Source organism: Trypanosoma cruzi, genomic scaffold, assembly GCF_000209065.1.
Source record: "Trypanosoma cruzi strain CL Brener 1047053516771 genomic scaffold, whole genome shotgun sequence".
Classification (NCBI taxonomy): Eukaryota; Euglenozoa; class Kinetoplastea; order Trypanosomatida; family Trypanosomatidae; genus Trypanosoma; species Trypanosoma cruzi.
In genome coordinates, this window is record NW_001849477.1 from 46584 (window position 1) to 62360 (window position 15777).

Sequence of the window (15777 nt, forward strand, 5' to 3'; positions counted from 1 at the left end):
AACTCAGCAAGGGTGCTTTTCTGTTCCTCCATACGAGCCGCCCCAACTTCCACAAGGTGAATCTGTAAAAAGTGAAGTAAGTGAGGATTGGAGTATTTGGTCTGCTTCAAGATGTTTTTCATGAGCGTACCCCTGCCAGGGCCTAATTCAATTAAATGAAAAGCCCTGGGTGTCCCCATTTTCTGCCAGGCATCCATGATCCAAGCAGAAATTACATCGGCAAAGAATGGTATCTCGGCTGCCGTAATAAAATCAGCCTTTTCGCTACCAATAACATGCTTTTTTGCGGTGTAATATCCGTGTTGTGGGTGAGTCAGGCATTCTTTTACAAACTGTGACATCGGGAAGTAGCCCTGTGAAGACATTTTGCTAATTAATTCGATGCAAAGCGGTGTCTTTAGCTCCTTTCGATTCTTTGAATTAACGGTAGATCGTTCTGGTGTAGATATTTCGCTCGCATGAAGTGTGGCATGCGTTATTCTCGTGCAACGAAAAAAACGAAAAAAACTTTTTTGAAGCATTTGATTTTTATTTCCTCAAGCAAACTATCTTTTTTTTTTTTTTTTTTTTTTTTTTGTGTGTGTGTGTGTGCCTGCCAGTGTTTATATGTGGAGAAAAAGAAATTGATAAATGACGTTCTCTATGTTGCAGCGTTGGCAGCAGTGTTATTTAGCGACACCCCACCGCACTTACCCACAGGCGAAAAGCAACAACAACAAAAAAAGAGTCTCTCCGCGACGGCTGCTCGATCAGCAGAAGGAAGAAGCCAAAAAATTAAAAAATGGGAACAACAAGCTAGCAAATACATCAACAGTTTTTGTGACTTGAACACGACAACACACATACAAAAAAAAAAACTTAACCACAAACACCAAACATGAAAGCCACATATTGTCTGCAAACGAGCGGCCTCTCCGCGCCACCCTCGAATAAACGACGTCCAAAGAACCTCACAGCAAGACACACCCCAAGACAGCGCGAATGTTATCGCATTGTCGTGTTGCTTTTGTTTCGAGCGCGAAGTTGGAACAAAACAAGGCGAAAAGAAAATACAATGGAAATCACGGGAACAAAAAAACTTTGAGGACTGCAGGGATTGAACCTGCGACCCCTGGATTTGGAATCCAATGCTCTACCACTGAGCTAAGCCCCCGCCGAAGTTGCCTTTTTACCAAAAACTAGAGCTAATTATTCTGAAAACACAATGAACAAAAACCCTTCACAATTCGGATTTGAACCAAGAACCCTGTCATGGAACAAAACAGCAACTCCACGAAACACGTCCAAAAAAAAAAAAAAAAAAAGAACACGACTTTGTCTCATCGGGAGCTTGTGAGGAGGATGCTCATGAGGTAGGCTGGCGTCCCTAATGTATATGTGTCCTGGTAAAACGGAGATATTTCTTCACAATCCTTTTCTATTTTGTGAATCTTTGGTTGACCGCGATTGAGGGAATCAGGGAACTGTTAGCGTCCAGACGCTTTGTAATTATTTTAGTTTTCACAGCCACTCGGGATCCGTGCAAGCTGACTGAAGGAAATGGCAGTGTTTTCTTTTACACGGCGACGGGGAGGAGCGACATTGGTGCCCGCATGCTGGACTTGGCACGCCAGCATGGCGATGTACGGGTGCAGCTCGCCTTCGTTGATGAACACGGGCCATTGGATGCGGTGGTAGCCGCCGCCGCAACAATGACAGGCTTACGCTTGGTTTCAGGAAACATCGCCATGCACTGGGAGGAGTCGACCGTTGCGGGGCACTTTGCGAATCGCCGGGCGCCTCAAGTACCTAATCTCGAGGTTCGAGTGCTGCTGCCCATCGTGTGTGTGCTGCCCGGGAGTTGGGGGTCCAGCAGGGGCTGATCATTGCTGGAGGGCAGAGACTGAGCACCGAATACGCCAGCGCCCTCGCGGACGTTGCGGATCGGAGTGCTCAGCTTTACTCTCAGGTGGAAGAGGCGCATAATTACCTGTCGGCACGCGGATCTCAGATTGCGGTGGCCAGCGGTTTTCTTGCGGGACGCGGAGACGCCGTGTCAACGCGAGGCGTCCACCTCTCGGAGAGGGCCACCAGATGGCGTAAACACACAGCCGCACCAACGGCATCGTTTGATGGCTGGGGGCGTGCCAGCATCCACGTTTCCCCAACGCAATCTCACGGGAGAGAGGCGGCGGGCCAACACCCATACGTCTCAGGGCAATTTTGGGCGACCACATCTCCCTCACTCGATGCCTTTGCCCTCCCGCACCTTCCCCTTCGAAGATGACTCCGGTGCAGAGGATCAGGTACTGCATTTCCCTGCATTGGACGTTGACACTTGGGCCCCGTGTGTATGGAATGACGTCATCTCCGGAGTCCTCGTCGACCTCCGATGCGCATACGGTTATATATTTGCACTAAGTGGACTCTCAGGTTCAAATGGCCATCGATGGTTTGGTGTCGTGCAGACGCGCACTGGAGATAGATCGGGAGCCCACCGATCAGTTCATGGATTTTGGCAGGGCCCTACCGCAGACCTTTCGGACGCAGATCGCGATAACAACCGACCCCAGCATATCCCGCCCTCCACACTTCGTGCCCGCCTTCACATGGCCGTTCACGAGGCTGACGAACACGCGAGGGCGACCCAGCCTCTTGTGGAGCGGCGCGTAACCCAACAAAAACAACGATTGTCGCGAAGTCAGTTGTGTCGTATTTATGGACACGACGCATCTACACGCAACGTGCGCAGCGCAGCCTGTAGGGATTACTCGCAGCGCACTCGGCCATTAAAAAACGGCGAGGGGCTGCCGGCTGCTTACGAGAGCGGACGAAAACAGCCCCATCCATCCACCACCTCCCACCATTACGCACAGGCGTCGCACCGTACCGCAGACACTTCATCCGATATTTCTAATCGCCCGACGCAATCGTCGAGAAGGGCAATGGAGCTTATCCGCCAACGACGCTTGACTATGGTACGACGAATCACCGACATCCCCGCCTTGGACAGGCTATATGAGGAGAGCGAACGAGGTCGTTCGAGAGATGTGTGCGCCGTCAACGTGGAAGCAGAGAATGTTTCTAGCGGGCAATTTACAGCCTTTTGCTGCACGCACAAACGGCCGATCAACGCGGAGAGTTGTGCGGCCTTTTTGGCGGCCATATTAGATGTGGCGACATCGACCCGACGGCAGCACGCCAGGATGCTGCGGTCCATGTTGCAAATGGATTGAACCCCGCTGGACGTGGCGATTCTGGGGCTACAAAAAATTGCGGCGCGATAAGAGGCGAGGCAGGCGCGCCCCTTGACAGAGGAAGGGATGAATCAAGTTATCCGCAGCCGGACAGACCGGAAGCAACGTGTTGTTTTTCGACTTGCGTGGATAACGGCGAGCTGTTGGCCCGAGATTGCGGCCTTAACTCCCAACAATTTCACAATGGAGGCGGACGGGGCCATAATTTTGGATTGGTCCGTGGCGCCGAGGACGGCGAAAGCGGATCCCCACCGCGCCTTTCGGTCCGTCAGGATACGAGGGCAGGAGGACGTGCTTGACACCATAAAGTTATGCAGGACACTTCGACGCAACGAGAAACTCACGAATCTGACGGCTGCCCACGTGGAGCGAGCTCTGGCTCCTTGGAATGCCACGGCGCATTCCACAAAACGAGGAGCGTTGAGGCACGCTGCTCCAATCGTGGAGACATACAATTGGATCCACACGTGATCTCGCAGTTGGCGGTGCACGTCGATCCGTTCGACCTTCCCCAGAACACAGTTTGATATTTGAGGAGGTACACCGCAATGCTGACCCAGGTGTTGCCGCCGGTCGCATTGATGTGAAGGGAGAAACCGCGCAAGGGCAGGAACCCTGGTTGTGAGCGGAGGAGTGTTTTTCCATGATTTTTGGTATCATGCTGCTACAATAACAAGACGCGCGCCAAGGAAGCGCCTCTGGCCACTCCACAAGAGGAACGAACCATCCCGCTACAAAAAGTTAATGCGCCCGTATTGAACCTGGAGTGGATCCAGAGCCGGTTGAACCCGGCGACCTTGGAGAGACCCATGCAAGTATGTGGGCACGTCGGGCGGTCCCCTTTACCTTTATCCTCCTCCGGTAACGCGCGCCAAAGCTCACGGAGGATTCCAGTCGCTGAAGCGCGATTAATGAAGGAAGCGGGAATTATCGAGGACGCTTCTTCCACAGTAACAAGCGGCGGATGGATGATGCCCTTTTCTGTGGTGGAGGAGAAAACCACCGGTTCACGACGAGGATGGATCGCGTGGCCACGCGACGAGAAGAGAGACGACCCTTACGAGGCTCATGTTCCTCTTTTACACATTTCCCATTATTTGTCACCTGTGATGACTGAGGCCGCTTCCTGCGTGGAATTAAAAGCATCCTTTTTTCGGTCTTTGTTGCTGCGGGGACTCGGCATCTCTTTTGATGTCGCGTGGAGGACGGCACGCTGGTGGAGCTGACACGGCTCCCAATGGGATACAAGGCCAGCCCAGAAATTCTCCAGATTATTATTACTTCGGCAATTGCGGGGGTGACGACGGTGGTTCACTTTCTCCGAGCTGCACCTCCATTGGTGCGTATCGACATATGGATCGATGATATACGCATTGCAGGGTCGAAGAGCGATGCGACATTGTGGGAAGTCCAAGTGCTTCGTAATGCGGATGGCCGTCACGCCACGATGGGGGAGGATTGCGAATTGGGCGCCACGCAGTACACCTTCCTGTGGGTGCGGTTTGGTCACTCACATCAGGCGGTGTCCCTGAGTGACAAGTTTGTCCGGTGTGTATGCGCCATGCCGTTGCTGAAGTATTTAACAATCTCGGAAATGGAGGTTGTGGCGTCACGGTTTTTGTACGCGGCTGCCATTTTGGGCACGCGTTTATGTGACTACCACTTTTTCATCAAGGCAGTGCGACGACGATTATCGGCAGTTAACCGGGGGATTGTGCAGGAGAAATCCCCGGCGAACCTTTTGCCGTCAGCGTTTGGTTTGGGCGAGAGATTGCAACACATCATCGAGAATAATCATAGGCGAATCATCAAGCCCACGGAAAAGGCATCGGCCGTCATCATCACGGATGCATCGCTCCGTGGATGGGGAGCCGTTTTCATTCCATACACCGGTGACGTTAAAATTGCCGGAGGGAAATGGAAGAGGAAGCCTTTTCTTATCATGCAGGCGGAGGCACGCGCGGTACGCTTAGCCTTATCGGCTTTTTCCGCCTTCTTGTTGCCAACCATGGACGTTTGGGTGGACAACACTTCGCTGCAAGGAGCGGCGAATAAAGGCAGCTCAAAATCACAGACCATGACGTGGGAGCTGCGGCGGATATATGAGTTTTTGGACTCTCACGGATTAAAGGCATCCTCTACCTACGTGCGGTCTGCAGAAAAACCCGCACACGGCATATCGCGCGGTCGTGTTTTTACGCTTCAGGACTTGGCGAAGGGGTGGAACTTGCGAAGGGCAGCGGCGGGGTCTTTTGGCTGGAGGACCCCAAAGTCTGCCACTTCTTAATTAATATATATATATCCAATCCGAGTAGAGTGAGCGGGCCACAATTGTGGCTAATGGATGATGTATATATACATACATTTGCTTGGTGTAGAGTTTGGGGATGTGGTGAACCCGCTCTTATTCCATTTACTTCTCATTTCCGTCTTGTTTGTTTTCTGTGATTGATAACCTCAGGATGAGGAAAGCGGCCCAGGTGAATATTTATTTTGTGTCACCGCGTGAAGCACAGCCATTCCATTGAAGGCGGGATGGCCGCGCAAATTTTGGTGCCACGTGACTGGCGGATGGGTGAGGACCCACTTCAACGTGTGGCTCTTTGAGTGCTTGCTCCGTGTGCGTTGCGTTGGCTGCGGGGATGTGGCCGCATCCCGTTGGCCGTGAGAATGTTCTGGAGGCGCTGGCGATGTGTGCGTTTGTTGTGTGGAGGGCCGAATCCTCTCACCCGCGGACTGACAGCAGTGCGGTGTTTGTGTGTTTCAGCGGCGTTGTGCGAGCATGTCCTCTTTTAGAGTGTGTGCGGTGACGGCGGTGCCACACGGGTGTGCGACCGTAGCGAGCGGAATGCGTGGGCGAACCCTCCGCGCCCACCACGTTGTTGTTGTTGGCCCTCTCCAACACTGTGCTGGGTGGATGGTGCCCGCTTGTCGTCGTTGCGGTGGTCTCCGTGCATGTGGTGTGCGCCACGCTGTGTGGATGACTCTATTTTTGTGGCTGCTAGTCATATCCGTGCGTATCTCATTTCTTTCTTATTCCCCTTTTGATTGTTTGTTAGTGTTCAGTTTTAACTCGATCCAACTAAGAAAACAAGGAGAAACAATGTCTGGAAGACCAGAGAAAGGACTTTACGGTAATGAGGAGGGCCAAGCGTCTGCTGTGCCACAGGGAGATTCTCGGAGGAGAGCGAGGTCGGACCTTGAGGGTGACACAGATCAGCCCGCTGCAACTTGCATAAGAGTGGAGGAAGCGCAACTACGGTGGACCATGTGCAGCTACGTGAGCGACATCCTGCTGGACGGAGAGACCGACATTTCCAAGATGAAGCTGAATGATTTTCTTCGGGAGCATTTTGGCTCCAGGGCAGCCGTTGAAGAAGAACGGAATGTGGGGATGTGGGATTTTTTGAAAAGTCCCGATGCCTACATAAAAGACCAGCAGCTGCTTGAAGAAATTTCTAATTTAAAGGATTATCAGCTTTTAACAGATAGGCGCAAGCTTACGGAAGGGAGTGTGCACTATCTTGAAGACTGGATTAAATTTAAGAAGAAGGATACTCTCACTCCTCTTGCAAGGAAAAAACTTAACGATGCCCTCACTCAGATACGGAAAGAAGTAGCAATGTGGGAGGCAGAAGAAAGGGCGAAGCGGAGGGCAGAAGAAGATGCGAGGCAGGATACTGAAGAAAAGACAACCAAGCTGGAGGGATTCTACGAGTCTGTGTACGGTGCGAAGTGGGGCCATGTCTTGGGGTTTTATGACGATAAGATTTTTGAGGACCGAATGGAGATACATGAGGGAAAACCACCGCAGTCATGGACGTACAAGAAGGAAGGTCTAATTTTCGAAAAGGATGACGTTGTGGAGCAATTCAGCCCGCCACGTCCCAGGCTGATGGTGCTCACTTCGGACAAGGGATGGCCGTACTCGTGGAGGGAGAATAAACCCATTGTTGACTGTTATGTGAACTGTGAGGTGGAGCGAGCGTGGCGGATCGTCAAGGGCGATCCAAAAGACAGTCCCTCACCTCGGCAGCGTGTGTTGGTTGGAACGCCCGGGATTGGGAAGTCGATGAATGCCGGTTCGCACCTTCTCTACCAGCTGCTGCACTGCAATGCCGAGAAAATCCAAGTGGTTGTCCACTGTTTTGGAGAGGGTGAGGCCTACGTCTTTGACAAAACCACCAAGACGGTGACAAAACACGTGGGTAGTGAAGCGTCCGAGAGTGTTTTGTCGAGTTTGTCGCAGGGTGGGATGAAAGGGTATATAATCTACGAGGTGCCAACGAATGGGGTACAGCTGCCGATAAGTTTTTCGCCCTCCACCGGATGGGGCACGATTGTGCTGGCATCCCCAAAGGTAAGGGACATTCGTGAGTTTGTGCGTCAACGAGTTTCCCACCTAATCATCATGAATTGCCCCGAAGAGATGGATGTGAAGGCGATGTGTGCATGGATGAAGCGCGATTGGACTACACAGGGGCAAGAGAAATACTGGTGGATGGTCTCCGAACAAATGATTTTTTTGGGGCCGATTCTGCGTTACATCTTTGATGCGAAAGACTTCAGTAAACGATATAATGAACTTAATCGTGTCTTGAAATGGATAAAATCTCGGGATGATTTAGTGTGCGTTACACGTGAAGCAATTACGGCATGGTTTACCGAGAATCCGTTTCACAAACTCATGTGTGTTAAACGAAAAAGAGGAAACCTCGGTACCGAGGATTTTAAGACCGACTTATTATCTCGTCACCTTGGCCGTCGAGTATTTTCCTTTGTGGAAAAGATAATCCCCATCAATGAGTTTTGTGGTCTTCAGTAACGAAGAGTATGAATACTCTTTTGCGTCTGTATTTGTGGAGAAACATGCTTTGGACGCATCCAGGAATGAGGTCTTTTTCATTAAAATAGCAGAGGAACTTAAGGAGCTGAGGTCGCCAGCACCCCAAAAACCACTGAACACCGTGCTGAGGGTGACCCCGGAGGACATCCCACCGAGCCATTTTGATTGTTTCCATCGCAACGCGGACCTAAGAAGATTGATGTAAAGGACCGGTGGTTGGAAGAATTTTTGCTGGTTGGGCAGCGGATAACTACGGCGTGTCGACATCACAGGAACGCCAGCACTGTGAGGCGGTTCGCTGAGTATCCGGCGGCGTATTTTGATGGGTGGGAGGACTTTGCCCGAGACATGTCGTGGGAGTTTATTTACGTGCAGCACGCAGGCATTGTGCTGATGAGTGGCTGGCAGAGACGTGATGTCGTCAATTCCAATGTAGCGAGCGAGGAGGAGAACCAAGAAAGTCTGAGTTTCTGGAAAAAAAAAACGTACACCAGTACCAAGCGTCAATACCATCTGGAGTTTTCAGAAGAGGCGAAGCTTCTCAGAAGTGAGGAAAAAACAAAAAATAGGAAAACAAGACAAATTGGGGAATGAAAGGGATAGTTTGATATCTGGTGAAAAAAAATATTGGGTTATTTTCATATAGTTGGATGCTTTTGTTTCCATGCGGTGCAGGTGCACCAGCACCAGGTGGCATTGAGGCACACAGATGCCAAGAATGTCCAACGCTATCGAACATAACAGTATTCCGTCAAACTAGGGAGGAAGTGGGGTTGTTTTTGTTTTTTTTGGTGAGGAACATTGGGTGATTTTCATATATTATTTTAATTGTGTGCGCATACGAGGCACAATCGGAGAATTGCTCTCTTGTGGTAGAATCATTGTGGCTAGCGGTGCCACAGTATTGCTGCGTTTTCCATTTTATTTTTATTTTTGTTTTGTTGTAGGGCCCATCACAAACGGAAACATATTTAAGGGATGGACGAAATATAACTTCTTTTGGAGAAATGGCGCACTCCGTGTAACGACAATGAGTGAGGCGCCGCATTCCATTGAAGGCGGGATGGCCGTGCAAATTTTGGCGCCGCGTGACTGGCGGATGGGTGAGGACCCACTTCAACGTGTGGCTGGCGGGGTGGGTGCTCGCTCCGGGTGCGTTGTGTGTTGGCTGCGGGGATGTGGCCGCATCCCGTTGGCCGTGAGAATGTTCTGGAGGCGGTGGGTCTCTTCTCCTCGTCCATGGCGGGTGGCTGCTGCCGGTGCGCACTGGTTTCCCTTGCAACTCGCTGTGTTTCTCCTCCATGACTTTTTCCATTTCCTTCACACACACAAAAAGGAAGCAAAACAAGCGCGAACCGCCACTGTGCACTCTGAGGGCTCTCAAAGGAACAACAACAGTACACAGACACACCGCCCACACACACGTATTAATATACTCTCAAGCGTTGCTGCTGTGAAGGCGCCCCGCGCACACAACCGTACTCGCGTGACCGGATCCAGCGAAAGGAGGAAGGAAGGAGAGAGAGTGGGCATCAGAGGCCTAACATGTCCTGGCATCTCTTCCGTTCTGCGGTGCTGCTTCTCCTCGTCGTGTTATGCGGCACCGGTGGCGATGCGCACGCTGTGCAGGCAGGGACTGACGTTGATCCATTCATAGGGATCGGATGGAAATCCTCTCAATGGGAAGCCCCTACAAAAGCTAATGAAAAATTATTCTCGCTCCGCGTTCCCAGCCTTGTTGAGGTGAACAATGACGTGTTCTTCGTTGCTGAAGCGCTGTGCAAGGGGAAAGGAGAAAGCTGCAGCCGTGCTGGGATTGCGTCAAGGCACCTCGATCTAACTGATGATAAGCCAAAGGAGATATTGACGGAGGACACAAGTTTGGTGGTGCAGTTTCCAGAGGGTGTTGCGACGGGTAACGTCGAGGCAAAAGACACAATGCGGCCAACGACAGTTGTTTCTGGCGACAGTGTCTACATGCTTCTGAGAAATCAGAGCGTTACACCGTCGGTGGGTAAATCGGCTAAAGCACGTGACTGGGGGCTTTTGCTGGTAAAGGGAAGCGTCAGTGGTGGCAATGAAATCACGTGGAATGAGACTCATGCGGTGACGTTTGGAAATGATGAATATGTTGCTAAATTTTTGACCCAGTTGGTTTCTGGCGGCGGATCGGGGATTAAGACAAAGGACGGTACGCTCATGTTTCCCATGCAGGCCACAGATGAGGACGGAAAGACTTCATTGCTGTCCATGCGCTTTGATAAGTCAGAGAAGAAGTGGAAGCTTTCGCACGAAACGGATGTTGATGGCTGCAGGGACCCGACCATCGTCGAGTGGGGGGATGACAGATTCCTCATGATGGCTTCTTGTGAGCGAGGTTACCGTGACGTGTACGGATCCACTGAGAGTGGGAGGAATTGGTTTCCATATGGTGAGACACTTACTCGCGTGTGGGGCAACTCACTTGATCGAAAGGGGCACGGCGTCCAGAATGGCTTCATCAAAGTGACGATTGAGAAGAAGGATGTGATGCTCGTCACCCTGCCAGTTTATTCCAAGGACAACAGGGAAAGCAATAAACAAAAGGGTCGGCTCCACCTTTGGGTGACGGACAATTCACGCGTGCATGATGTTGGGCCGATATCCCGTGAAGATGATGACGCCGCCGCCAGCTCGCTGTTGATGAAGAGTGGGAATGAAAAGTTGATCTCAGTGTACGAAAACAGGAAGGGTGATGACGGTCATACAGTCTTGTCGCCGTGAGCCTGAGGGAGCAGCTGGAGCGGATCAAATCCGTGGTGAAGACATGGGCGGCTTTGAACAGCACCTTGCAATCATGTCGTTCCGGTTCCAATGCCACTGTCGACCCGAGAAAGAAGGGTATGTGCGCTGGTCCTGTTCCCACTGATGGGCTTGTTGGCTTCTTGTCCGGTAACTTCTCTGATAACAAATGGAAGGACGAGTACCTCTGCGTGAATGCGACTGTGAATAATGGGGAGCCAAGGGTTGCCAATGGATTGACGTTCAAAGGACCCGGAGCAGGGGCGGTGTGGCCTGTTGGCGACATGGGGCAGAATGTGCCGTACTACTTTGCTAACAACAAGTTTACTCTTGTGGCGACGGTGTCCGTCCACGAGGTGCCGAAAGAAGGCAGCAGTCCCATCCCCTTGATGGGTGTGATCGTGAAAGACACCAGCAGCACGGCGCTCTTTGGTCTGTCGTACACCCACGAAAAAAAGTGGAGGTTCACACTTCCCAATGGAACTTATGAAGGTGCCGACGATGATGAAGATTATGAAGATGATGAAGTTGCCGAAGATTATGAAGATTACGAGGATTATGAACATTATGAATATTACGAAGGTAAGTATAATTGGCAACCAAACAAAACATATCAAGTAATGCTGCAAATGGATGCCAGTGAGTGGGATGTGTACGTTGATAGAATGCAGGTTTTTTCTGGGTACTACAACTGGAATCTGTTTAAAGATCACAGGGTCTCGCACATCTATTTTGGCGCGGACAATAAGGAGGGTTCGGAAAGCAGCCACTTGACGGTGAACAACGTCCCGCTGTACAACCGCATAATCTATGGACGTGAAATTGCGAAACTCAGAGCCAGCAAAGTCCGTATTCCAAACCCTGGTGAGGAGTCACGCTCAGTGCCGGAGATTCCGCCGAGGCCCACCGGCGAATTTGAGGCTACTCCAGTCAAGAGAAACGAAGAACACCTCGGCAGCCATGCAGCGTTGGGTAACGGGGATACTGAGAGACAAAATACAAGCCCTAACAATGTTTTGGCGCCTGAGGCTCCCTCTGCATCGATACTCAGTACCAGCACAGTCCGTATTCCAAGCCCTGGTGAGGAGTTCCTCACTGAGGAAGAGGAGGAAACACCATCATCACCTGAAGAGGAGGATGCAGAGCAGGAAGTTGAGGAGGCGCATCCACGGCCACAATCCTCCGTGGAAGCACCTGAAGCCAGTGATGCTGCCGCAGTCTCTTCTGGGGGCCATGGCTCGCACGGAACAAGGGAGGAGGAAACGGAGACGGATGGCAGCAGTGGATCGGCGTCTCCACCGGCCTCATCGAGTGTGGGCACCTCTGCTCATTCGGGCGACGACGGGATGAGTGTCCGTGAAGGCACCTCTCTGCAGGAAGAAGTGCCACCACCTCTTGGGACTGAAGACATTCCGAAGGCCGACGTGGAGCGACCGATCTACGAAGAAGAAGCGACCTCTCCGGAAGGGACCACTGAGCGGCAGACGCAAGAAACCACTGCGTCTTTGGTTGAAAATGGAGACAGTGAGGACGTTGGCACCGCACCGGGTAATACAAGCACAACGCCTGGGAAAAACAAGATCCCATCGGAGTCCAACGCAACATCGCTCTCGGACCATGGCATTTTGCTTGAGAACGGGCATTTGGGCGAGTTGGCGGCCATGTATCTAATTGGTGACAGCACCGTGCATGGGTGTGTGTCTCGCGTGTTGTTGCTGCTGCTTCTGGGGCTGTGGGGCACTGCGGCTCTTTGTTGAATAAATTTGGGGAGAAAAATTGCAAAATTCTGTGGAACAACAACTGTGCAGCTCCCAGCATCACTCACTCAACTTTGTCAAGGATACTTTCTCTTTTTTCTTTTCTTCTTTTTTTTTATGTTTTTTTTCTTTTCTTTTTTATAGTTTTTTTTTTTTTTTTGTTGGTGCTCTGTTGAAACAATCAGCACCCCTATTTGTGTGTTTTCCCCCAAATGGTCGCTTGCTAAACACCGTCACGAGTGACGTGCTTCTCCCTCTTTTGTTTGCTTTTTTTTGTCCACACGCGGTGCCGGTCTCATTGCTGTGCGTCCCACGGACTGCACGAAAGGAGGAGTGGAGGAGCAGGCCGGATGCCGCATGGAATGTGAGGGATGTTGTGTGGGCTGGTGGGAGAGTACAATTCCTTTTTTATTTGTGTGTGTGCGGGCAGTATGTATGAACTCAAGAACACGGTTGTATTGTGCTGCGTGGCACATGAAATGACATATCTGCCGAATCAAATGTTTTTGTTTTTTGCTTCTTTTTTTGCTTTTTAAACTTTTTTGTTTTCTTTTGTTTCGGTAAATCACTACAGTCTCTTTTCCGTCTCTGCCGTGCCCACTGTTACTGTGTGTCCCCGTGTCCATTTTATAGTCCCTCTGCTGGCTGTGCTGCTGACACGCCCCCATTTCTTCTTCTTTTTCTTTTCTGCTAGAGGCACCGATGGTCCGCGACGACGATTGTTTGTGCACCCCTCCGTGCGATGGCACGAGGGTGACTGGGCGCCGGCCTGCTGAGTGCACTCGGAGGGAGCGGATGTTGTGCGCCGTGCCTCAATTGTGAGTGTGGGACGCCACCCGCCACGACCCGCTGTGAGGCGCAGCGCCATTCCGTCGGGGCGTTGTGACTGGAAGAGCCCGAAATCCGGCACCTCGTGAGTTATGAAGGCACACACGCAGATATATATATATATATGTACCCGCCCAACCCGGATGAAGGGATCACGCCGCGAAAGTGGCCACCACAATGCGCACAGATAAATATGCACTCACTTGGTGTAAACGCTCATTGAGGATCTGGCGAACTCCGTCCCCATTCCTTTCGCTCCTTTTTATTCACGTCTTGTGTGGCTCCTGCTGACAACCGCGAGGTCCGGTCAGCGGCTCGGGAGCGTACTCAGAAAGAAAATATTTCTTGCCATGACCCTGCTGGGTGGAAATCGCGGCGCGTTTCCGGCCATAACGAGCCGCATGGTAAAGCCACTTGAGCTGCACAACTGCCTTTTTTGAATGCGACTAAAGGATTTTGAATCGCTTTAAGTAGGGCAAACGCAGTTTGAGGAGCCAACCTGGACGAAGGACGCGGTGACGATTGAAAGTATCGGGGATCTGTGGGACGGCGAAATCAGGAATTAATTTCTAGGACGAGCAGCTCCCCGATGGCAGCCGCAATAAATAAGCGGCCTCGCACCTAGAAAATGCGAGAGGACGCCCACGCAAACAGGGGCCCCATGCGCCGTCGGCCCGGACGTTTTCTCAAGATACACAAAATGTGCCCTTTTGCTCTTGAACGCCGGTGGTAAGGACGAGCGAAAAAAGGCAAAGAAAAAATAAATCCTCGAGCAATCACGGTATGTGAATTTCAGTGTGCTCCTTCCTCATTTCTTTCATAAACCTATATTTATATATATATATAAGAAAGGCGAAGCGTTGTCAGCAAAACAATATAATAATAATAATAATAATAATAATAATAATAATAATAATAATAATAATAATAATAATAATAATAATAATAAAGATAACACAAAGGGCATTTTTTTAGGCGATTCAAAGGAACCAACGTTGCCTTTTTCGGAAACAGATGCCCTTCTATAGGACATTCGTGAATGCACTGAAATGCTTTCATCTTCGGGTAAATGCCAAGAGAGGTGAAGCAGCAAACCGAAAACATCATTATTCCGGTGGTTGATGGCCATGTAGTGCACGAAAAATCGCCCCGCTCGGTGCTGGCAAAATCCCTTTTTTAGTCGATTGAAAGAAGCCAAGAAAAAAAAAAGGGATGAAGACACGCACGCACAAAACAACAACAACAAGGCCTCAAGCAAAGGGATCAAACTCTGCAACAAAGGTGTTGTTATCTTTCCCCTGCTTTGAATGTGATTCTTCGGGAGGTGCCGCGCCAAAGAGGTCCAAAAAGTTTTTCACGTTGGTTGCGTTCCCGTGAACACTGCCGTCGCGTTCCGTATCTTTACCCATCTCACGGGATTTTACGAAATAATCCAAAGGATCCGGTGCAAATCGTCCGGGTGACTCTGAACCCAAAGGTGACGCAATGCTTCTGGTAGGTGCTGCATTGGAGGCTTTGTGCGAATGCTTCTCTGCAAAGAAGGCGGGGTATGTCTCCTGCGGAGATGATCCTGCCGCGTCAGCGGGATGTGGGGAACGTTTATCTTTTTCATTTTCACTTCCCAATGTGAAATAAAACGCGGCGTGATTTTTGTCCAAGCAAAATCCACTGGTTTCACTTTGAGGATCGGCTGTTTGGGTCGACGGGAATTCAGAGAATAAGTAATGGTTGCCGGTTTGGGCATTTTTTTTTCCGTTTCCAGAAGTCGCCATTGGGGCAGAGAAAAGAGCAGGCGAGTGCTTTATGTAAAATGTCGATGTCTCTGAAGATTGTAGTGGTGCCGTCTTTAACGGTGAAGATTTCCTCCCCAGCTGTTTTTCAGAACCCTCTTCTTCAACAAACTTAAAGCTTGAGGGGATGCCTCTTCCATCCTTTTCGTTGATGCCATTGGTAACGCGATCATCTTTCGCCACAATAGCATCCAGTGCCTTGCAAACATTCTCAAACTCCTCGCCTGAAATTTTGGGTACAACGACAATGGCGGAAGCTGCACGCAGAAGTGCGATCTGTGCATTTACCACTTCACTGTACGCCTGGCATACGCATTGCAGGGGCTCCCAGGGCTCTTCTGTGCAAGCGACATCGGCCAAGGAGGGGGTGAAAACCTCGCGTTTCGCCGTCAATTTTTTCTTGACATTGTCTGCTTCCATCATAGATGTCATCTCTTCTTGTAATCGTCCAACCTCTGCCACAAGTTCTCGTTCCCGTCCCTCAAGAGAGGAAACAGAGACCCGCATCTCAACAAGCGCGGTTTCAAGAACCTCCATCT

General features: G+C 50.7%; 2 protein-coding genes, 1 non-coding gene and 2 pseudogenes across 3 annotated transcripts, besides 12 other annotated features; 2 read left to right on the forward strand and 3 right to left on the reverse strand.

The window, feature by feature from the left end:
* On the reverse strand, window positions 1-521 carry Tc00.1047053506847.4 (hypothetical protein, conserved; the record flags this gene model as incomplete). Its single annotated transcript, XM_803306.1, has 1 exon — window positions 1-521. A coding segment is annotated over one exon (521 nt), but the record flags the coding sequence as incomplete, so codon positions are not given.
* Window positions 1-2055: a sequence feature (heterozygous, Esmeraldo-like haplotype).
* Window positions 551-576: a microsatellite.
* On the reverse strand, window positions 1082-1153 carry Tc00.1047053506847.17. The gene has a single exon. It is a non-coding gene; the product is annotated as a tRNA-Trp (tRNA).
* Window positions 1325-5552: a mobile genetic element.
* Window positions 1326-1495: a mobile genetic element.
* Window positions 2056-13500: a sequence feature (areas not merged during assembly with more than two copies in the genome that could not be assigned to a particular haplotype).
* Window positions 5476-5548: a mobile genetic element.
* Tc00.1047053506847.30 lies at window positions 6019-8676 on the forward strand (annotated as a pseudogene).
* Tc00.1047053506847.50 lies at window positions 9627-12620 on the forward strand (annotated as a pseudogene).
* Window positions 11350-11434: a microsatellite.
* Window positions 12708-12780: a sequence feature (T-rich).
* Window positions 13501-13633: a sequence feature (haploid, non-Esmeraldo-like haplotype).
* Window positions 13634-15777: a sequence feature (heterozygous, Esmeraldo-like haplotype).
* Window positions 14275-14295: a sequence feature (AT_rich).
* Window positions 14325-14397: a microsatellite.
* Window positions 14699-15775, reverse strand: Tc00.1047053506847.70 (hypothetical protein, conserved; the record flags this gene model as incomplete). The annotated part of the gene is made up of 1 exon (XM_803305.1): window positions 14699-15775. One exon carries the CDS (start codon window positions 15773-15775, stop codon window positions 14699-14701), a length of 1077 nt encoding a protein of 358 aa, XP_808398.1.